This window comes from Dermacentor andersoni, chromosome 3 (assembly GCF_023375885.2).
Source record: "Dermacentor andersoni chromosome 3, qqDerAnde1_hic_scaffold, whole genome shotgun sequence".
NCBI classification, from domain to species: domain Eukaryota; kingdom Metazoa; phylum Arthropoda; class Arachnida; order Ixodida; family Ixodidae; genus Dermacentor; species Dermacentor andersoni.
In genome coordinates this window covers 194279297-194300290 of record NC_092816.1, presented here as the reverse complement: position 1 = coordinate 194300290, position 20994 = coordinate 194279297, and the positions used below count along the sequence as shown (strand labels likewise).

Below are 20994 nucleotides of genomic sequence, written 5' to 3'. Positions count from 1 at the left end.
GTGTTTTGGCGACACCCACGCCAAACAGAAACGCGCCGAGAGAACACTTCCCCAAAGAGCTCAAGCTCCTGGAGAAACATGCACTATATACATAGAGGAAATCCTCAAGCTGTGCAAAATCGTAAATCCTATAAAGAATAGTGCAAGTCTTTATAGGATGAATGGGTAACGTTCACAGGCAACGAATGCTTTGGGAGGCCACATATGATTCTTTTAAAAAGATTATGGATAGTGCTGCAAAATCGAAATAGATATTACGAAATGAATGTGCAGGACATAGAAAAATACAAGAGAAAATAAACGCACAATAGGATAAAACAGTTCAAATGACAAAATGGTCAAGCAGTCAACCGTCAAATGTGTATTGACTGCACTGCGATGGCCATGTTATCAGCGAGAGCGTTCTAGAGACGGATAGCACGAGACATAGCTGAAATGTGACCTTATATATATCCCGGGAAAATATTTCGCAACAGGTAAAAAGAGCGGCATTGTGCACGTCGAGGTCTCGTGGGGCCCGGCTTACACGAGTGCCCCCATCGGCGCTGGAGCCCTTGGCTAACAGCGCCTTCTCGGGGCCATAGAGTATCCTAAAGTTACTAGAGCGGACCCGTCGGCTCTAGTAATCGATCTTTGAGCCACTATGGGAATCATGGTTTGTACATGGACTTGTCTGACCTTCTCGCTTGGGGCGTCAGACGTTCTTGTGGCTTCGTTTATTCCACATTATCGGGGCCTAATTTCGCCTCAATTTAAAAACTATTTCTACTTTTCTTTTATTCAGAAGCCAGGGAAAGCACAAGGAAGGCGAGAGATGGAAATTCAAGACGATGAGCAAAACGAGAACAAGGTGAAAACAGGAGTCAACGTTTCGACAAGTGGACTTGTCTTCCCGATAGGCATAACTCATATGTCACCTAGAAGAAGATAAGTCCACTTGTCGAAACATTGGCTCCTGGTTTCGCCTTAGCCTCGTTTTGCCTATCGTCTTCAATGCAAGAAGTAATAAGACTCTTCAAACACGAATAATCGCCGCAAATCACAGTGGCTGCGCTTGTTCATGCGTCCGTGGCGTAATGGCTTTAATATCGGGCATCTGTGCTAGAGAAGCTGTTCGAATCCTGGGCTGTAGACTATTTTAATAATAAGCAATCTATTTAAAGCCAGAACGACGAATTGTAGGCAATGTGTTCCCCATCATTCCCATGCTCGCGGAAGTGCCTTGCTTGCAGCTGCCGTCGACACTAGCGCCAAAGTTCCGCCTAGTAATTGTAAGAAACTCTATGCTCGGTGAAGCAGGGCGGGCGTCTCGTATGGGACTGCTGCAGCGAAATCTGCCAGCGCAAGCACTCTCGGAGTCCACGTGCGAAAGTTACGTAGACCTCTCTTTCACCTAAACTCAACATTGGTTATCGGCCCTGTAAACGTGGGAGGTCTAGAAACCTTATGTTTCAGGTTCATTTTGTAATTTCAAGCCGCCCGGAGGCACTTGGTTTAAGCGGTGTTTCGCAATAACGCGGCGTTTGTCCGTCGTGAGCAAATTACATCAACGGCAAATGACTCACGCGGCACCGCCTGAGTGGGCTGAGTCGCGCCCATAGGAGCTACCGCTAACCATGAATTTTGTGATTAATTTCGCTGTTCCGGCAGCACGACCGAACTCCCGATTCTGCAGTCCCTTACAAAAAATTTCAGTAACATTGAATAAACCGTCTTTAGACAAATGTTACCAGAACCTATCGACATTCTATAAACCGTCTTTAGACACCGTAACAGCTTCCTAGTAGCCTCCTACCGACTATTGGCCACCGATATTGAATTGAAAATGTAGATATAAAATGTCGATAGAATTCTTACCGACTGCTTATTATCTTATGTCGGTAGAAAGTGTCAACTGTGAAGCGACTATTTATTAACCACCTTTATATATCCTAACAGCTTGCTAGTAACATCCTGTCGACTATTCAACACAGACAGATAGTTGACAGGATGTTACTAGGAAGTCGTTAGGATGTATAAAGGTGGGTAATAAATAGTCGATTAACAGTTTTTAGGAAGTACACAAAAAGTTTATTCCGAGATAATTACTTTTGCAATTATATATTGCAAAAATTACCTTTCATTATCTCTGAATAAAATTTTTATGTACTTCCTAAAAACGTTGCAGCAACTACTTATTAACCACCTTTATAAATCTTAACAACTTCCTAGTAACATCCTGTCATCTATCTGTCTGAGGCGAATAGTGGTTGCCAAGTGGCTAGGGGTGGCATGCAACAGAAGAAGACAGGTTTACATTTCTGTTTGAACACATCCATTTAATATTCCCGGGCTAGTAATGAGGACGTGTTATCCAGCTGCCCTGGAAGTACGCTGAAATGTTGCGTTGTGTAGTCTAGAAAAGAGAAGAAAGAAAGGCAATATATTGGTTTTGCTACTGTGACATTGCAACACACCATGCATCTGTTTCTTAAAAACGAAGTGCACAAGACACAAGTTTTTAACCCTGTGATATCTAAACATTTCCACTTCCTTTCTGCGAAGTCCTAAAATGCATGAAATGGCTGAATTAGTGCATTAGAGCTGGGAGCGTGATGGATGTGCCTAACACTAACAGATGCACGGCACATAAGCTCTATCATGCCAACTGTCATCTACAAACAAAAGCTGTAAATCAACTTTAGTTTAATGAACTTCGATATTCGAATCGTGACCAGTACATGGAAGTTTCATGTGTGAATTATCTTTGGAAAGGCAAGGTGCCAGTCGGAACTGTGCTGCAGCTTTGCTTGGGCACAGGTACATAGACGAGTTGACTTGTGTGTGGCACTTAAGAACCAATAAATGATAGAAGCAACATGTAAGCAGTTGAACAGGCATCATGGAAGTTCTACAGCAAGATTATAAAATGCCTTTGCTGTGCAGGCAGACATTGGCAAAGGGAGCTCATTACTAAGCATGTTAGCTTTCCACAAGAAAGAAAATTATATTATCAGTGCATTCATATGACCAGGGCCTGTATCTCAAAAATACATATGCCAACAGCAATGACAATCTTCTAGTTATGGTGGCAAAGCTTGCATTATAATACGTTATTATAACCACGTTAATAGCTATTTTAGCAGAAAAGAAAGGACTACCCTAAGATAGCACTGAAATCGCCATGAAAGGAGTTTTGTTGAAAACTGCACAAAGAATATTAAGATGCTTCTTTGTCACGCATGTACCGAGTATGGCGTTGACTTTCTTGGAATCCAAGGGATCCTTCTGTGGAAGGCATTTGACGGTCACCCAAAGAAGGACCTCTCTTCAACCTCTCCTTTTGAAAAAGGAGCTTTAAGGAGGCCCCCCATGAACTGAAAGCCTGAGTTGTTAGCATCCAGGCGTAGCCTCTTCAGCAGGCTCTATTCAACATATACACCGTCACCGATGTCTACCTGTGAAACAATAGAACAAGTACAGATTCATTTTATACATTTTAGATCAAGGAATGGTTAGGAAATAGGGTAAGGTTTGCATAAACGGAAGTTTCTGCTTCTTGTTTATTCGGTTTCAAGAACAAAGCAGCCTTACGTATACCATACATGCATTGTACTGAGCTGTGCACTTTCACGTAATACTAGAAAGTATTGGGAACTTCATTGTGAAAGAAAGACATGCATCTGCCTAGATCTAAGCAAATGTGTGCCACCCCTTGACACAGAGTGAGATCTGGTGCTGTTCCAGCGATTAGCAGACATTGAAAGCTTCGAGCCTGATTGAGTATTGGGCCAAGCTGTGCTCGATTAGTGACGCACAAGTGCTCGAGAACTATCAAACAAGATGCAATTGTCTTCAAATACAATGGTCTGACTTCCCCTTGCAGACATACAGTTTTCAATTTACTGACTGCACTTGGGTGTAAAGATTTTGTCTGACGGAGGTGAATAAACCACATACGCAAGCAGCATTTTCATACTTAGCATAGTCTTTAATAGATACTGATACCTTGAATTTAGAAAGCCCTGTATATTGGGCCTCAACAAACTAATTTCATAAAACGTTTGTCAAGGTAGAAGCGTAGAATTTCAGTCATTAGAAGACAGGTGAAATGAGTTAATTATTGCAATTATTACTCAAAATTAAATTTTAGACAGCTCATTCCAATGAGAAATTGATGCAAGCAGTTTGTACATGCCACATAAGCATTTAGATATCAAAAATAGGGATTACAGTAAACATTCGCTTGCAGCTTCATGAGTGGAAGCAGCCATGCCCTCGAGGAGACATAACTTCTTTTTCTGTAGGCAGAAAGAGGCTCGAGTATTTTATTGACACATATATGTGCCCATGCATATATGTTATCTCTGTTTGGAAACCTTTTTTTCATGTATATGCAAGGTGTGTTTGTAACATCTCATTGTGCACAAAATCAAATCCGTAAGAACCCGACAAGAAGCCAAACAAACAAGATAGCAATCCCAGTGACAAGTCATGCTAAACCAACGACACAGCCATACCGGTAACAAACCGTATGAAAAATTTTACTGACATGAATTCTGACCTTTGAAACATAACATGTACATGAATGCTATCTACATTTGTGCAGTGGGCAACGTTAAACAATGGCTACGCCAACATCAGAACGATGCGGATAAGAAAAGAGTGGCATCAAATGCTTTGGCAGAGCATGCAGCAATGACTAAACACAATAGTGACTGGATGAACTCTAGCATAATCGGCCAGGAAAGAAATTGGAAGATATGCCTGTACCCGAATTTGCTAGAGATGCAATCAACAGGACAGACGCTCATCTGAAACCAAGGTGCCCTCCCCCGTCTTACACTAAAGCGTACTTAAATATGCATTTCTACTTTTTTTGCCCCATTGTGAACAAGGCTTCGATATGGAAGCCAAAATGTGTATCTTTGAATGTTGTGTTTGGTTGGACTATGTCTTTCTTTGTCATGTTTAAACCGGACACAGAGGCTTCCGTGAAACTCTTGATGATACAAATTTTGTGCGAAAGCATTGCTTAAGGCACTTTTGCCTAAACCCTGTCTTTCGGTGGTAGAACACATTTTTCTAGACGCTCTAGAGCCAATTGATCACAGCACGAAGCCTCAATTCATGGTTCCTAAAAAGGCAATTTGGCTAGGTTAATATAGAATCTATATGGAGTATATCAGGTGTGATTACTCAAGCCCCCAATTATATTAGACTCAGAGGAGGCTACTTTTGGTAAGCTCATTAAACTGAGGGCACGCCACCAAAATATAAACTTCGTAATCAGCCAATAGAAATCCTGAAAATTGCAACACAGTAAAATGATCGCACACTACACAAATGTACCCTACAACTGGAAAGGTAAGGTAGCGCCAGTTTTGTACACACCTTTGTGAAAGCACACAGATCAGGTGCTTTATAGTCGTGCTGTCCAGCTTCCAGCAGTGCAGCAGGTTCCTCCGAAATGTAGGGATGCCTCCAGAATCCGCATAGCCTTCAAAAGTAAGAAATGTTTAATTTATTGCGCTGTGAACCTGAAAACTTGTGATTTACTAGTGTCACGTGAAATTGCAAAGAGAGCCTCACACAGCCAGCTGCATGAATTTGCGTCTGGTTGTACAAATGTCTTTTTGTTATATCTCAAGAGGTTGCACTGCTATGTTGTAACAAGTGAAATTTCAGGAAGGAACAAAATCAGCAGGAACAACAAACTACCCGCAAAATCAACAAACAAAACTCAAAAATATAGTAAATTGTAGAGCATTGGATTAAAAGAAATATTGAGCACATGCAAAGCTTTCTGAAAGCTAGACCACGATTTTGTAGCTATGCTGTTCCTTTTTCGCTATTCGTTAGTGGTCTGACCGACGCCCCGGCCCGTGCTACGTACTGGAACAGCCGGCCGTTAGCGGTGGGCGACAAGAGTGGTATAGAATCGAGGGGTAAGTATCGCTACAAAATCACAGTCTTTACTTTATTACGTACTGTCGTAAACTACGATTGCAAGAGGTGACATCCCCTTCTTAAAATTTAGTTGGTCTATGTCTTTCTAAAAGGCCGGCGTCTGATTGAAATGTCTCGATTAAAAATAAACCTCGTTATTGTAATATCGGCCTATATCCGCTCTGCAACATAGAAGACAAATATGCGAAGACACTCAAGAACATAAACAATACACACAGGTTCTCGCGACGTGGAGCTCCAAACCGAACTGTATACATACGAAAATCTTCATAGAAGCTTCTATCTGCTTAAGCGTCAAACAGCAATCGTGAACAACGCGCGAAGCCCATGATACATCGACGTATACATTACACATGTACAGTACTTGCGGGAATGCCTATATAGCGAATAACTTCTTGCCAGGAAACTACCGAACGAACAGCAACATTCAGTGTCTTCATAATTGTGTGCCCATTCAGGCATAGCAATCAAGGCGGGTAGCATATATTTCACAGCAGAATGCAAGTACGCTGTACCATCAGAGGAAGCTTTCGTGAAATTGCTTGCTAAATGTGCGCAGCAACATGGCCAACCTACGATCAGAAAGCGCTTTGCTCTAGCTAGTTACACAACGCTCATTACGCAAATCATAAGCTTCAAGAATGCGCGAAAGCGCCAACCTTGCTTACCTTTCAAGACTTAGCAAACGCTCCTTCGTCTCACAGTTACCGAGGCACCGACGTTTTTCTGGCGCAAGCACTGTAGAACTTCCGGGGAACTCCGGCTCCACAAAAGCACAACGTTCAACGAAGTATTCCATACATTATGATTCGAAGCCCCAGTACCAGACGTTTCACGAAAGCGCGGGCAGGCAGCTCGGCAGAACAAAGGCAGCTCGGACGGGCGCTGTAGTAGGACACTCACTGTCGACACTGGTGGATCGCACGAAACACACGGCGAACTAATGGCGTTACACGAGTCCGGAGGGTTTGCGATGGTTAATGTACACGACAAGGAGTACATTTTGTCGACGCACTTCTAAGATATAATTCAACTACCGCCTTACTGCAAGAAGCATTCAGTACAACCAACGTGGTGTGTCGACCAAACTAATTTGAAGTAGCGCCAATCTGCGGTTTTTAGAAAAAATGTATATTAAATGAGAAGATTACGTGTATTTTCATAATAACAATCGGTAGGGACTTTAACAAATTTGTTGGGTCGAAAAGTGTGTAATTTGGAAAAACTTGTACTTTGTACTTTGCGATACGAAGTTTAAGGAAATGTATATATATAAAAAAACGAAACGGATGTTGCTTTTAAGATTCGCAACCGATTCAGGCACTTGCAGTTTGCAAAAGCACTGCCTTCGAGATGAGACTTTGCCACTCAAAGGAAGCCGTAGCTGGGAGGAGGGCAGGCATTTAGGCCCCAATTGTTGGGTTTACAGTGCCTAGGTAGGCTTCCTTATCTATAAAGCATATACAGGGACTTAAGCCGAACCATGAGCGAGCTTTAAGCAGGAGACACACGGTCCGATTTCGCGTCCGATCCGACGTGCGGCGCGCCGGAACGACGTCATATCCGGCTGCTTTCGCCGCGTCGGAAAGCTCTATCCGACGTTTCGCATGCGACTGCCGGGCCAGTTTTTCATCGTCCGACGGCCGGAACGTCGGAATGCGACAGCCAATGACAGCGCGGATGGCGTGACGTAGCCACCTGGGATCGAGAAGACGGCCACAGTACAGAACACCTATAGCCATAGCAGGGTTAACGAGTGAATGAACTTTGTCTTCAGCGCGCACCCAGCTGAGATGACCTCAACAATATCGAGCGAGTTACTCATATCGCTGGTTCAATGCGAACCAGCTGTGTGGGACCAGAGAACGCAAGTGTATCGAAAGAACGGCGCCCGGCTCAACGCCTGGAAAAGGATAGCGCAAGCGCTAGGCCTCATCGTATCGCAAGGTATGTAGCCGAGTGATTTTCGAGCGCAGTGTCCTCGCGCACTGCGTTACATGGCGCATTTGTTGTTTTCACTGTATTAGTGTACCATGTTGTCTAGTGCAAGCAAAACACGCGATTGTTTAATTCAAATCGTTAGCTTCCTCATGCGGCAAGGTTCCGACTGGTGTTGTTGAAGTTGCGAGAGCGGTTTTTTCGTTGCGTGGTGTACGTCGAACCACCTCTTTCGTATACCACACGCGGTATACGAAAGAGCGACAAAAAGATATACATTTCGATCAGTGAGCACGCAAGTATGTTGCGCGTGACACGGTTGCATGCGTCCGGGCTGCTTGTTTGGAGATGAACGCATTTATCGGCCTCCTTTGCTTGGGGACGGCTGAATGCTGCGCGCGCGTAATGTTTTTGACAAGAAGCCAGCTGCATGCGACGCGACTGTGAAAAACGGAAGGAAACAGGATAAGCAATATCTGGGATTCTAGCGTGAATGGCATGCATGTGTGCAGCCGGGCACAGTCTTTCAGAAGGCTCCGTTCGCGAAGTTTTCGGCCGCGCTCATTCGTAAGTGCGCTAGTACGCGATAGTGTTACCTATGTGTACACCTGACAAAAGAGCATGCTTCATGTGGCCGCACTTTCCGCATTGTTCTTTAAGTTGCACCAAATTTTGTACTCAAAATCTTTGAACTTGATTTATTCCGTGTGCACAATTAATGCGAAATTTATTGATAGTTGCAGCACTCAAATCATATGCGGTTGTCAACTTTTTCAGAGAACATCGACCTGATTGTGCGCCGCTGGCGGAATCTGCGCGACAATCATAAAGGAGTTGGCCAAGAAGAGCGGAGCAGGAGCAGGAGAACCTGTTTCAAAGTGGAAGTACTTCGACCTCATGCTCTTCCTGAGGGACATTGTAGAACCACGCCCGTATGTTTTAAATTCCTGTTCTGCATGAAACACTATCTTGCAAGGGGTTTTGAATGCAGAATACCAATGTATGACGTAGTAGTTCTGCGGAAACCTGCAAGGTGGAGAGAAGTAATTAATAAAGGAAAAATCAGACATCCACCCTTTTGTAGCAATTGCTACAAAGGAAACCCATACGGGTTCCTCGAAAGAAAAGCTTCAGAGTTGAAGAAAAATTCCTCCTGGTCCGGGACCATGGAGTTCCCGTGAAAAATTCGTCCCAGACCAGGACGAATTTTTCTTCAACTCTGAAGCTTTTCTTTTGAGGAACCCGTATGGGTTTCCTTTGTAGCAATTGCTACGAAAGGGTGGATGTCTGATTTTTCCTTTATTAATACCAATGTATACTGTTGTGCAACATGCGAGTGAGCAAAAGGTACACTGTTAAAATTTGTGAAGCCACAGCAGTCGTTGTTAATAACACTTGTCGTTGGGCTAGTTGGTGCATGCTTCTTAGCAACGAAAATGATGCAACAAACAAAGGAAGCCGGGTGAAAGGAAAGAGCATCTACTATTCCCCGATCATGTAAAGAGTTCATACCCTATGATGTGGCCCGCTAAACAGTCATTAAGAGAGGTATTGCCTCTGTGGTTTTGGAAGGCGCACTAGTGAGATCTTTCCCTCACAGGATGGCAGAAAGCTTTGACAGGTCAACTGGCTTTACGCAGCCGGGTATCTTTGCTCCATCATAGCTGCAGTAGCTGAAACATTCCTTCAATAATTGAAAGGAAAAGAGAAGGAACGGCATTGAATGGAAAAAAGGTCAATAGTACCTTACGTACGTAAAGTTGAGCATGACCTGGAGAAGGTAGCTAATTGGTACAAGGTATCTCTGGTCTTCTCTGCTCAAAGGAATCTGTTGGGTCTGTACCCACGGATTTCAAAAGCACTCGAGCCATCTATATGTGGTAAGAGGCATGCAAGGCCAAAAGTCACCTGTGCGGCGGGTGTGGTTGACGAAATTCCACTCAACTGCGGCAAGGTTTACATTGGCCAAACGGGGCGATATGTTAGCATCAAAACTCTACAACATGAACGTTCCGTTAAGAATAACCACTCAGGACATTTACCTGTGCACTGTGAATCCTGTCATTGTAACGCAAGATTTAAAAGGATCGCCATTATTGGCAGAAGCAACGAGGTGCTGGCATGAGAAATGTTGGAGGCATACTAGATAAAAAAAAAAAAAGATCTGTATTAGCGACACGTCAGAAGTGTTGCACAGTGCTGAGCTTGAATTCTTCAGTTGCTTTTCAAACTAGCACATGTCTGATATTGACAGATTTATGGTGGTATGATGCGTGGATCCTTGCTGCGCATGTAAGGCGTGGCTATATATTGCGATGTTTTCATGGAGTAAAGTTAGTTGCAAGTGACGCTCTTTCCTTTCGCCTGTCTTGGTGTGTTGCGTCGTTTTCATTGCGAGAAGCAGTGACTGCCTTTGAATGCTTTCAGTACACACAGGTAATCAAAAAAATGTTTTTTGTTCTGCTTTTAAATGACATTGTGCATCAGAACACAACAAAATATACAAGTGATCAACAGAAATGTCCCCAGCAGGCAGCAGAAAATAATGGAAAGCAGACACTGTAGGAATAGCTGACAATTTCTGGTCGTCAAGTTGGCCAGAAAACAGGTACTTGAACTTTCATTTAAGCAAACATTGTGTGTATGAATGGATGCTTGCATTGTTCAAGCTGTAGTTATTGTACTGCACTTCATGTTTGAAAGTCCCAACTCTCTACTCGGATAGCAAAAGCTTACTCATGTTGACGTTACGGAATATTCTTATGCCCGTTTTCCCCCTTCTTGGCTCTATGTGACACCGAAACAACAATTTAATCCACTTCTCTTTCCCCACTTAGAACAACAAGCAACCTAGATGTTCCCAATTCACTGGACGAGGTCCTCAGGGATACCGACGACGACCCGTCAGCGCTGTTTGGTTCAATGCTGCCCCACCAAGGTGCCAGCAGTGAAGACACAACAGACATTGAACTCCCACATGAGGAAGACATGACACAAACACGATCATCAACACCTCTCTCAAACATTTCGCCCCATGACCCCGCTCAATCTACACAGCCTTCCTCCCTTTCTTCGCACTCCCCAACACAAACACACGAAGCTGCATCCACTATTACACGCACAACTTTTCAAACAAAAAGACACAAGAGGAAATCACAAACAGACGCTATGCTATCTAAAGTGGATGCCCAGCTGCAGGAAGAAAAACTGGGCAGAAGCGAGCAATTTCTTCTCTCGCTGGCAGACGACATGGACAGTGTGCCAGTGCACCTAAGGGGGCAGTGCAAGGTGCACCTGCTGGAAGTGCTCCTGCACTACCAAGTGGGAGTCATCCCGACAACGCTCAGTCCTGCAGTGCGGGCAGCTTTGCGTGATGCGGAAACCAATTAGTGCACAAGCTGAATAAATGCATGTAAAAAAACTCTTGTGTGCCCGAATCTGTCCGCAACTTTCATGTGTTAGACACATTGGGTCGATATAGGTAATTAAAACAGTAGAGCTTCATTGTAACCTCAGTATGAAGGCCATAATGTATGCATTACTTATTCATTCCACCTGCCATACCCATTAGAAATTTTAGCAGCATGGGAAACACATATATAGGTTACATGTAGAACTGTAGGAAGTAAATAGATTAAAGCAAGGGCATCTATTATGTTAAATGCAACAAAAGTATACCTGGTATTTCACGTAACTTGAGCCAAGAATTTTTAAAAAGGCAGTAATCCGCAGCTGGATATATGAAAAGGCATATTGCTTGCCGTTACATTCCACTTAATATGCCCCGTGAAAAATTGCCATTCACTTTTGGATCACGAGTGTTACATTGTAGATGTAATTCAGGAATATCCAATCCAGGTTTTTGTTGCGGTGTTTTCCTTCTGCATTTAAAGCCAGCGAGATGTAAAAAACAAGTTGCTGCATTCACAATATTTTGTGAAGATAAAAATAGCAAGAAACTGTTTGGCTTGTAAAAATCATTTATTTCCAGCCACAAAATGAGTCATATGCCGTAAGAGAAATGCTACAGCCTCTGTTGAAAATTGTGCTCGCGCATAGAAGAGGACGAAAGTGGGATGGGCGCGCGATCGGCAGGATGCGAACATAAGTCTTGTAATGATGCTTTTGCCATGTTTGGATGGCTTGGCGCTCTGTGCCAATAAACCCCGCAAACTGTCTTTTCTCGCATCGTATTTCTGGTGCTAAACGACCCAGAAAGCCAGCCGGTGCCTTTGCAACTGCGGCTTTGTATGGCAGAGACATTTGCAGTCAGATTGTCGTGGAGCACATCAAGAACAAGTGGACTTTTCGCTGAGCATAAAGCACAAGGATGATTAACAAGGTGAATGAGGCGATTCAATCCAGACACTTCGACCTTTCAATCACACCGTGTCCTGCATTGCCAGTTATAGGCGACGAAGTCGGAGTTGTCCATACTCAACGTCAACTTGAAATCAAGTGGCCATCAGGCTTCGTTTGTACGTATTTGGCATAACAGCAAATATGCAAAAGGCATTCCTTCAGATATCCATCAAGGAAGACGACAGGGATGTGCTTTGCTTGTGGTTTGAGGAAGTACTGACCAAGAATAAAGCCTTTCTTGGCTCGAGGAGCTCAAGATGACTAGTCCTTCTCTCCTATCAGCTACACAGCCCAAGGAAAGCTATGCGGATGATTTGGTATTTGGCACTTCAGCATGAGGAAATCCTGAACACTAGCAGGGATGAATATGCAGAAGTGGTCAACTAATGACATGCTGCAACAGACACTATGGAAAAAAGAAACACCAATGACGGAGCATATACTAACAAAGATACTCTGTCTATACCAGAATATGGAAGAAGACACTGTGTGAACCTTGACTCCGTTCTGAAATGCGACGAGTCAAAGCATTATGGATGTGGATGTACAAAGGCAAGTGCAATAGTAGGAGAAATGGCATCAGAGCTGCAGAGCAAGATGCTGGAGACCATCAAGCACCGTGCTTTTGCTGTTGCGGTTGACGGAAACAACGACACTACTGCACAGCTATTAGAGGTGACGTACTATGTCGATGAATGCTCGCGCATTGAAAGTAGGTTACTCAGCATTCAGGAACTCCACGGGGAGGCGATTGTAAGAAAAAAATCGGGAACCTCGTGTTGAAGGCAATGGAGATCTTTGACCTGCCCGTGTCAAACTGCATTGCGTTTTGTGCTGACAACGCAAACATTGTTAGGGAGAAAAAAAACGGCGTCACCGCAGTCTTAAAGGAGGCACAAGAAAACTTGGTTATGATTGGCTGCCCGTGCCATCTAATTAACCTTGCTGCCGAGAAAGGAGCCGCGTGCTTGCCGGCTAAGTTTGATGAGGTTTTTGTGGATATCTTTTATTACTTGTAGAAAAGCTCTAAACGCAAGGTCAAGCTGTCTGAATTTCAAGAAATGCACAATGTAAAAATGCGCAAAGCTTTGAAGCATGTACCGACTCGTTGGTTGTCACTAGACAAGAATTCTTGACCGATCGCAACTTCCGGTTAGCTTTTTCTTAAATGAAATCAAATCAAAGAAGCAGTGGCCATCCTCGTAGGCCTGAAACATCACGAGGTGCAAAGTATGACGAAGCCAGTCGCAAGCGTAAAGCACCAACAGAGAAAAGGATGCCCCAGCTACAAGAAGAGCCAAAGTGTCAACAGTCTGCAAGACAAGAAGCTCTTCCCACTTGTGAAGAAAGGCTGCTTCATTTTTTTACCTCTGACATTGACGTGGCTTTCAGACTTCTTTTTTTTAAGTGTGATCTCGCTTTTTGAGAAAGCCAATTGCCAGCTACAATCACAGGCACCTCAAATACATATTCTGCACTCGATTCTGCTCCAACTCCTCACTGAGCTTTTGACTAGGTTTGTCTTGCCAACTGCGGTAAAGGGTGCTCCTTCTCCGCTTGAAGTTCTATATCAAGATATCCGCAATCAGAAGGCTGACAGTGATCTGGTCATTCGTTGTCATACAGCAGCATCAGTAGGGAAACTTTGTTCACATGATCAGACACAATTTTTCACTTGTGTTCGCTCTTACTTTACCACTGTGTGCGATTACATGGGGCACAAATTCCCACTTGAAAACACAACTCTGAAGAATACGGAGGTGGCCAACCTAAAATTTATTTCAGAGGTGTTGCTCTCAAGTCTTCGTTACTTTATTTAGAGTTTCCCTCAGCTGCTGCACCGAGATTCTAATGAACCTGCTGACCTGAGTTTGCAACACTACAGGCGTACAGTTTTCCAGAGGACATTCTGAATGAAGAAATGTGGGACGTGCAGTGGTGTATGGTTACAAAAATGAAAAAACACTGACGGAAAACAGATGTTTCACCGAGTTGCCAAAATGATGCTGGATTTACTCGTGATACCGCATAGCAACGCAGAGTGAGAGGGTTTCTAGTACGGTGCGAAAAACTAGGACGGAATTCCGCTCATCAATGTGCAACACAACCCTCCAAAACCTGCTGCTAGTGAAAGGCCATCAGTCTGGACCATGCTTTGAGCAGGCTACTCCGAAAAATTTTTGAAGCAAGCAAAGTCTGCTACTGCAAGGTCCCTGCAAAAGGACTCGTGGAACACTGCCTGACAGTTTCAACGAACCCCCCTCCCCCAGACATGAAAACTCTGAATGCCCCCCCCCCCCCCCCCCCCGTTGTCGTTGTCGCAAATGAAAAGTCTCCTGACTTTTGATCTTGCCAGGCATGAAAATGCATAACACACATGAAAACATTAAAGCCTCCTACAGTTTGCCTTCTCAATACATGCAAATAAAGCCACATGCTACCTCAGTACTGCATCCTGCCAGGACACACTTCTTGCAGAACTGCTGAAGTAGTTGGCATATGTTTCTCTCACATGCCGAGCTGCTTGGGCAAAATTACGTGCCTGGGTGCGAGCCACTGGCAACGGTGGCTGTGCGAGCTGCTCACGCCACTGGCCAGACCGTTGGTGCCCGAATCCATTGACAGAATCGGCATATGCAGGACCACAGTACGCATCATCACCCTCTGTGCGCCTGTGCATCAGGAAATTGTGCAGCACACAAAGGGCTTTGACGACCTCTTCAGCATTCTTGGGATCTTCCCCCATTGCCCTTTCAAGAATCCTCCAGCGTGTCACGAGGATACCGAAGGCGTTCTCTGCGCACCTCCTGCGTGATGAAAGAAACCCATTGCCTCTTCAATCCTTAGAATTATTGCTTAGACATCTTTGTGATACTGCTAGACAAGGCTCTTGTGGTACAGAAGAGGCAAGAAACAACGTTTAACACCGAGCAGAAGTCACAAAAATTTGTCGCACCTGCTGGTCTCATGACTGTAGGTCTCAATAAGTATGAAATCTGAGAAGCCAGTAGTGAAATTAATAGTTGGGAAACGCATAACCGTTCACGCATTTATCCTTTCATCTGCACAGAAAGTTTATTTATGATAGAAAGTTCTCGTGCTGTTAGGCATGGTAAGACACCTGCACTGTTATCGCTACATTTAAGGAAAATATTCATTTGCATGATGGGGGTCTTACTGCATGAAGTTTTATCTTTGCCAAGAAGTACTAGTAAGTTTGTGTCTAGGGTAAAAGAGGTAATAGCCCTGTCACACGAGCTTCTGTGAACACCTTTTAACTCCTCCATCTTCATCACAAGGATGATGCACTCAGTGGCACATGATAGCACTCTCGCTAAGTGCTTTATCAATTTAAACTGATTGAATGCTTCCCTTTAGTGTGTATTTAGGATAGGGAATGCATAACTGAGGGGCTCATTTTTGTCTATACATAGACAAAATGGCACTTATAGGTGCATGGCAGCTTCTGTTATATGTCTCTTAGTGACAGTGAGACATGGTGACAACATTAAAGGTCAAGCTCCAGTAGGAAGCCTCGTGCGCCCTTATCTCAAAAGGGTTTGTGGGTCCTTTTGTGCGAAGGATACAAGGATGAGGCTTTGAGAGAGCTTCACCGTGCTCTGCTCAGGCGGTAGTTGAAGATCCGTTTCCTGTCTTCGAGCTCTCGTCCAGGGTATGGCCTCAGGAAGTCTGGCCGGAGCTGGAAAGCCTCGTCCCCGACAAACACACACGGAGCTTGCTGCATGGTGTTTGGCAAGGCCAAGCTTCTCGGCAGCTGCAACGGGCCTTGCTCCAAGCGCTGCCCAAACTGCGACTGGTGGAGGACTCCTCCATCGCTCTGCTTGCCATAGGCGCCAATATCCATGACCAAAAACTTGTAGTCACTATCGACTATGGCAAGGAGGACGATGGAGTATGTGCCCTGTAAAAATAGTCCATTTAAGAACAACATACACCATTCTTAAATTGTACATTATGTAATTTGTGACAAAGCTTTCACATTGTTTCTAGATGGCTTGTAGATAGGGCTGTGCAAGTATTTGAAATGATGAACGCTAATTATTTGAATAGTCTGCTATTCATACAAAACCTGACTATTTGAAATGGCTGAATATGTGCATTATCTTCAAATTTAAGGTTTACATTATTGGAGTCAAGTGGTGACTAATTTTTCCACAGGAGATTCATTTCCTGCAAGAAGGCCACAAACCAGTTTCTGAGCTAAGACATAGCGCACATAACTTCTCAATATTTTCCAATCTTTAAATAACAATGCGTCACTTTTTTTAGGCAGCCTACGAATTTGTTGTCTGGAGCTTAGCAAGCTAGGTATTATTTACCTGATCTCACCATGGTATGCAGGACAGATATAGGGTGTATACGCTGAGCTCAATCTGCAAGCTGGTAACAGCATTGTTTGGGGCTGCGATGCCATATTGCTGGTCAAGAGTCACGCAGGATGTTGGACAGATACTGGAGATACCCGACAAACTTGTTATAAGTGTTGCATTCGTTATAAGTGTTGCATGCTGTTGCACACAGCATTCGTTCGTGTGCAGTGCTACGATGGTGACTAGAAGCGGGCAGTGTGACGGGCAGTGTATCTGTGCCGTGCGAGGAAGAGGAGTGATGAGCCATGAAATGTGTACGAGGACAAGCCGAAGGCTTGTCCTCGTACACCAGCGATGGCTTTGATGCATGACTGCTGCACCTTACCACTCATGAGATAATGACAGCCTTCCAATTATATAAGTTGCTCATGACTAACAAAGTTGTATTCATAAGGGAGTCCTTAATGGCCACAAAGTCAACATGTGGAAGTATTCCAACATCTCACTGCACCTCAAGGACTTGTGAGTCAACACAGCAGCATAAGTTGTTGCACTTAAGTGAATCATCGGCAAACAATGCACCAATGGGCATCCAAGGCAGACTAGGGCACCTTGTAATGAATGCAGGAAATCTGACATCGGAAGCATCTTCGAAACAAACACATCAAATCACAATTGGAAATTTGGCAGCAACTGGGAACACCAGTACTCCTCATATGTGATGTGTTGAGTACACACATGCCCTATAGCATGCCTATTTGGTATCTGTGCCCCCTGCATACATGTGCTCATCCACACAAGCCCTACCCTCTGCCTGTATTAATGAGGTACTAGTCTGAATGGCAAGAGAAAAGCATGGATGTCACTTTGCTACATAAAAACAGTCTTGTAATATTCTGCACACTGCTAGCATTGCAGGTGCACATAATGGTTGTGCAGAACATTCAAACAGCAACAGTAGGACGCTGCCAAAGTATCATAAAATACTACACCTACCTTATAATTGAAATACATGGTGCCAGAGTTCTTGGGCTGCTTGATGTGGATGTGTTTTCCATCAACTGCACCAATGCAGTTTGGGAACTGCCATGTGCGAGAGAACCCCTCAGCAGTGCGCAGCCACGCAGCAGCGTCTGGCTTCTGAATAGAAGCAAATAAAAATAGTTTTCTCATGTCACAGTTTTCGTAGTGCACAACTCATTAGTGTACAGCCTACATTTTGGCAAGTTAATGCAGATGCATCCTGGCAGAAATTATACAAAAATGCAAACAATATGAAGTCCTTGGTTACACTGCACTGTGTGCACCAGCACTCATACGAGCAGCAATACAATGTGCTCATCTCCGTGCCAGAGCAAACCAGTAGTTTTGCATTTGACATGGCAATCCGCACGGCAAGCATTCTTTTTACCGCTCAATGAGACAGGTAACGACCTACCACGGTGGACTGACAATGTATGCAAAGGTGTACAACTTATCTGCATGTCTAAGTGTGCATTTCCTTTTGGACTACACACTACAAATGACGTTATAAGAACACAATAAGAGCGCCGACTAACACCTGAGGATCCTCTATTGTTTGTTACCATCCATGGTATGTGTTTTGCATTCCTGCACTCTCATTCACTATGCACTGAAGCAGAAAGGCTGTAGTTATGAAAGAGGCTGCAAACCAATTATATGTACTCTAAAATTGCTCTGAGGCCACGCAATGTTCATGCACAGAAATGGAAAATGAGGTGCAGTGGTAAAGGACAGTACAACTAATTGTACAATTAATGAATTTAAGTTTCTAGAAAATGAGTGCGGTAACATATCTACAGTACTATCATGATAAGACATTGCTTAATTGGACCAGATTCAATGATGGAAGTCGTGTGCTACAGTATGATGTTTGAGAGCAAAATCACAAGCTTTCAACAAAAAGAAGGCAATCTTCCCTCGTAATCCCCACGTACAAAGTAATTCAATATCATGTTGACCGGTAGTATAAATAGGGCCTTTCATATTTCTCAAGGTCCTATGTTTTTGGGAAAAACCAGATAATTTCCAATGTTTCTACCGCAAACTAGTTCGATAAAAATTGTGTTAAACCACATTTTTTCCCAGAATCACACTTCTGTTAATGGCAGGAATAAATCCAGGTGTTACAATACTAATAAACACTGCTCTATTTGTGTGAACAAGTCACAGGGATGTATTACTAACATTCATCACGTATGAACACTAACGTATGCGTTCTTCTTGCTGAATACTCAAGCAATAACCAGGATATATTATATATTTCGGTTATTATTTCTGTCAGGCTTTGAGGTAATAAAAGTTTGTTGCCCTTTTAACCACATTTAAATGAGTAAAAACAGCAGTGTACGCTAGGAAACAAATGCAGTGCTGATGTTACTCTGCACTGTGAATGGTAACGGTGACTTTTAACTGGACATTTCTTTAACTAGCCTATTTCTAAAGAAGGGTGGCAGATAATTAGTATTCCATTAATTGTGCTGCAAGAGCATAGTGTGATGCAGCTGAACAGAACAACAAGAGACAAAGTTGAAAAGCCTGACAAGTCTAGGATGGACACAGATACTCTGCAAATGCAAAAGATATGTTTCGACAAGGACCTGTAAGATAAGCAAATGCATCACACACTATGTGCTTTTTTTTCATTATTTAAATGAAGTGCTCAGAACAAAGTAAAAAAAGAATAACCAAAAATGTGGTCTTGTGCAGTTTCTAATAAAAATGTAAATGCCCGCCAGTGAGAATTAGTACACATAAGTTCACCATGTAAGCCGTCAGAATATGCTCCTGTAAGTGATATTGCATGTTTGCACCCAAAAAAAGACTATTGCCTGCGTTAATTGTTTGTGATAGTTACAAGGACAATCTTGAACATTAAGCTGCCAGACAGCAACTCCAATTTCTCCCTGTTATGTTTTCATTTGCGAATAACGAATTTCGACGTAACAAATTCTAAAAAAGAATCATAATGGAAACACAAACGACTATAAGAATAAATGATGCATCATGGACACAAATTAAGACAAACTGCAAAGCATTCGAACACCATTTTTAACCTGTATTGAGATGATCGGTTGAATTTCTATTAGCTAGCATGACATCACTGAGTGCTGCCAAACACTACAAACAAGCTGCTACTGGCACACCTCTTTGCAGCACAGCAATGCACTTCACTGCACTTTGCTGCTCAGCCACACCACACTCGTCTGTAGAAATCAGTGCACAATGTGAATCCAGCTTTATAAAGTGACCACATATCTAGCGCATTAATATGTACAAGCATAGCAATGGTGGCATGTGACTGAAAATTCTACATTTAGCATGACTTGTTTCATCCAGAATTTTACACATGAATGTACTTACGGGCATGTATATTGGCTGAAGTCTGTGCCACAGCGCCTTGCATGTGACTCTGACAGCCAGGCGTGCAGTGGATATGCCCACTCGGAAGGAGAGTGCAATGTCTTGAATCAGGTCTCCAGAAGACAAATACCTGCATTGATATTGTGGAATATACATATTTCATAATAACTGCTTTATGGACCATTAGAAGTACGTGAAAAGGCTGAAAATGAAGCCACTGATCATTCTGCATGGTATTCTACAGCAGATGGCCAGTGTTGGGACACAGGGCCGCACTACAACTACATGGCATTGTTACCTGAGCGTCATGGCCAGTCGTTCCGCTGATGAAATGGGCTCCCTAATGCAATAAAGCCTTTGCAGGTCCCTTCCAACAAGACTTAGCAGGAAATCATACTGCTGGGGAACCATGCGGTAGTATCTTTTGAAGTAGTCGATGTCTCCATCCCGCATTTTTTCCATCTGCAGCAGGAAGCAGACTTTTAGTAATTTTCTTTTTAAGCACACAAAAAAAAAATCGCGGAATGCACTTGGCGAATAATGTGAACTTGCACTTGGGTCAGTGATATATGTGACTACAATGCCCATTCGATCAAAACTAGCGCAGCGTCACCTCGTCGCTTGCCACTGAAACCACATGCGGGCGACGAAGAGGTAGCGCGGTGCGCTTCTCTGCATTTTCTTAGTGAACGGCGGACTCGCAGTTTTCACTTACATCGACTTCCACTGCTACCCCACGTGAAGTTTACCAAAAATAGCACGTACCATATTTCCAACTTTCTGGAACGTGCATTCAATTCTCGACAGGAAATGAGTTTCTTTGGCTTTCAAATCTCGAGTTTAACATTTTAAAAGAGCACAACGCACGAAACACTGCCACAGATTCCCGCCGGCTTTTCATTACCTAGTCGCTCGAAACATCACATCGAACTGCGAGCGACAAGCGATATCGTCGCGCGAAATTGCTCAAATTGGGTTTTAAGCTGTCGAAAGGTTCTGGCGCGAGTAATTAGTAGCATTGTGCAAGCGA

The 20994-nt window shown here is 43.6% G+C and overlaps 1 protein-coding gene across 1 annotated transcript; it reads right to left on the bottom strand.

The window, feature by feature from the left end:
- Positions 1-15859: 15859 nt before the first annotated feature.
- Positions 15860-20333, bottom strand: LOC140216598 (uncharacterized). Its single transcript, XM_072286972.1, is given in 4 exon segments — positions 15860-16242; positions 17573-17720; positions 19965-20094; positions 20263-20333. Coding segments are annotated over 4 exon segments (672 nt in total). The 5' UTR covers positions 20274-20333.
- Between the last annotated feature and the right edge of the window lie 661 nt (positions 20334-20994).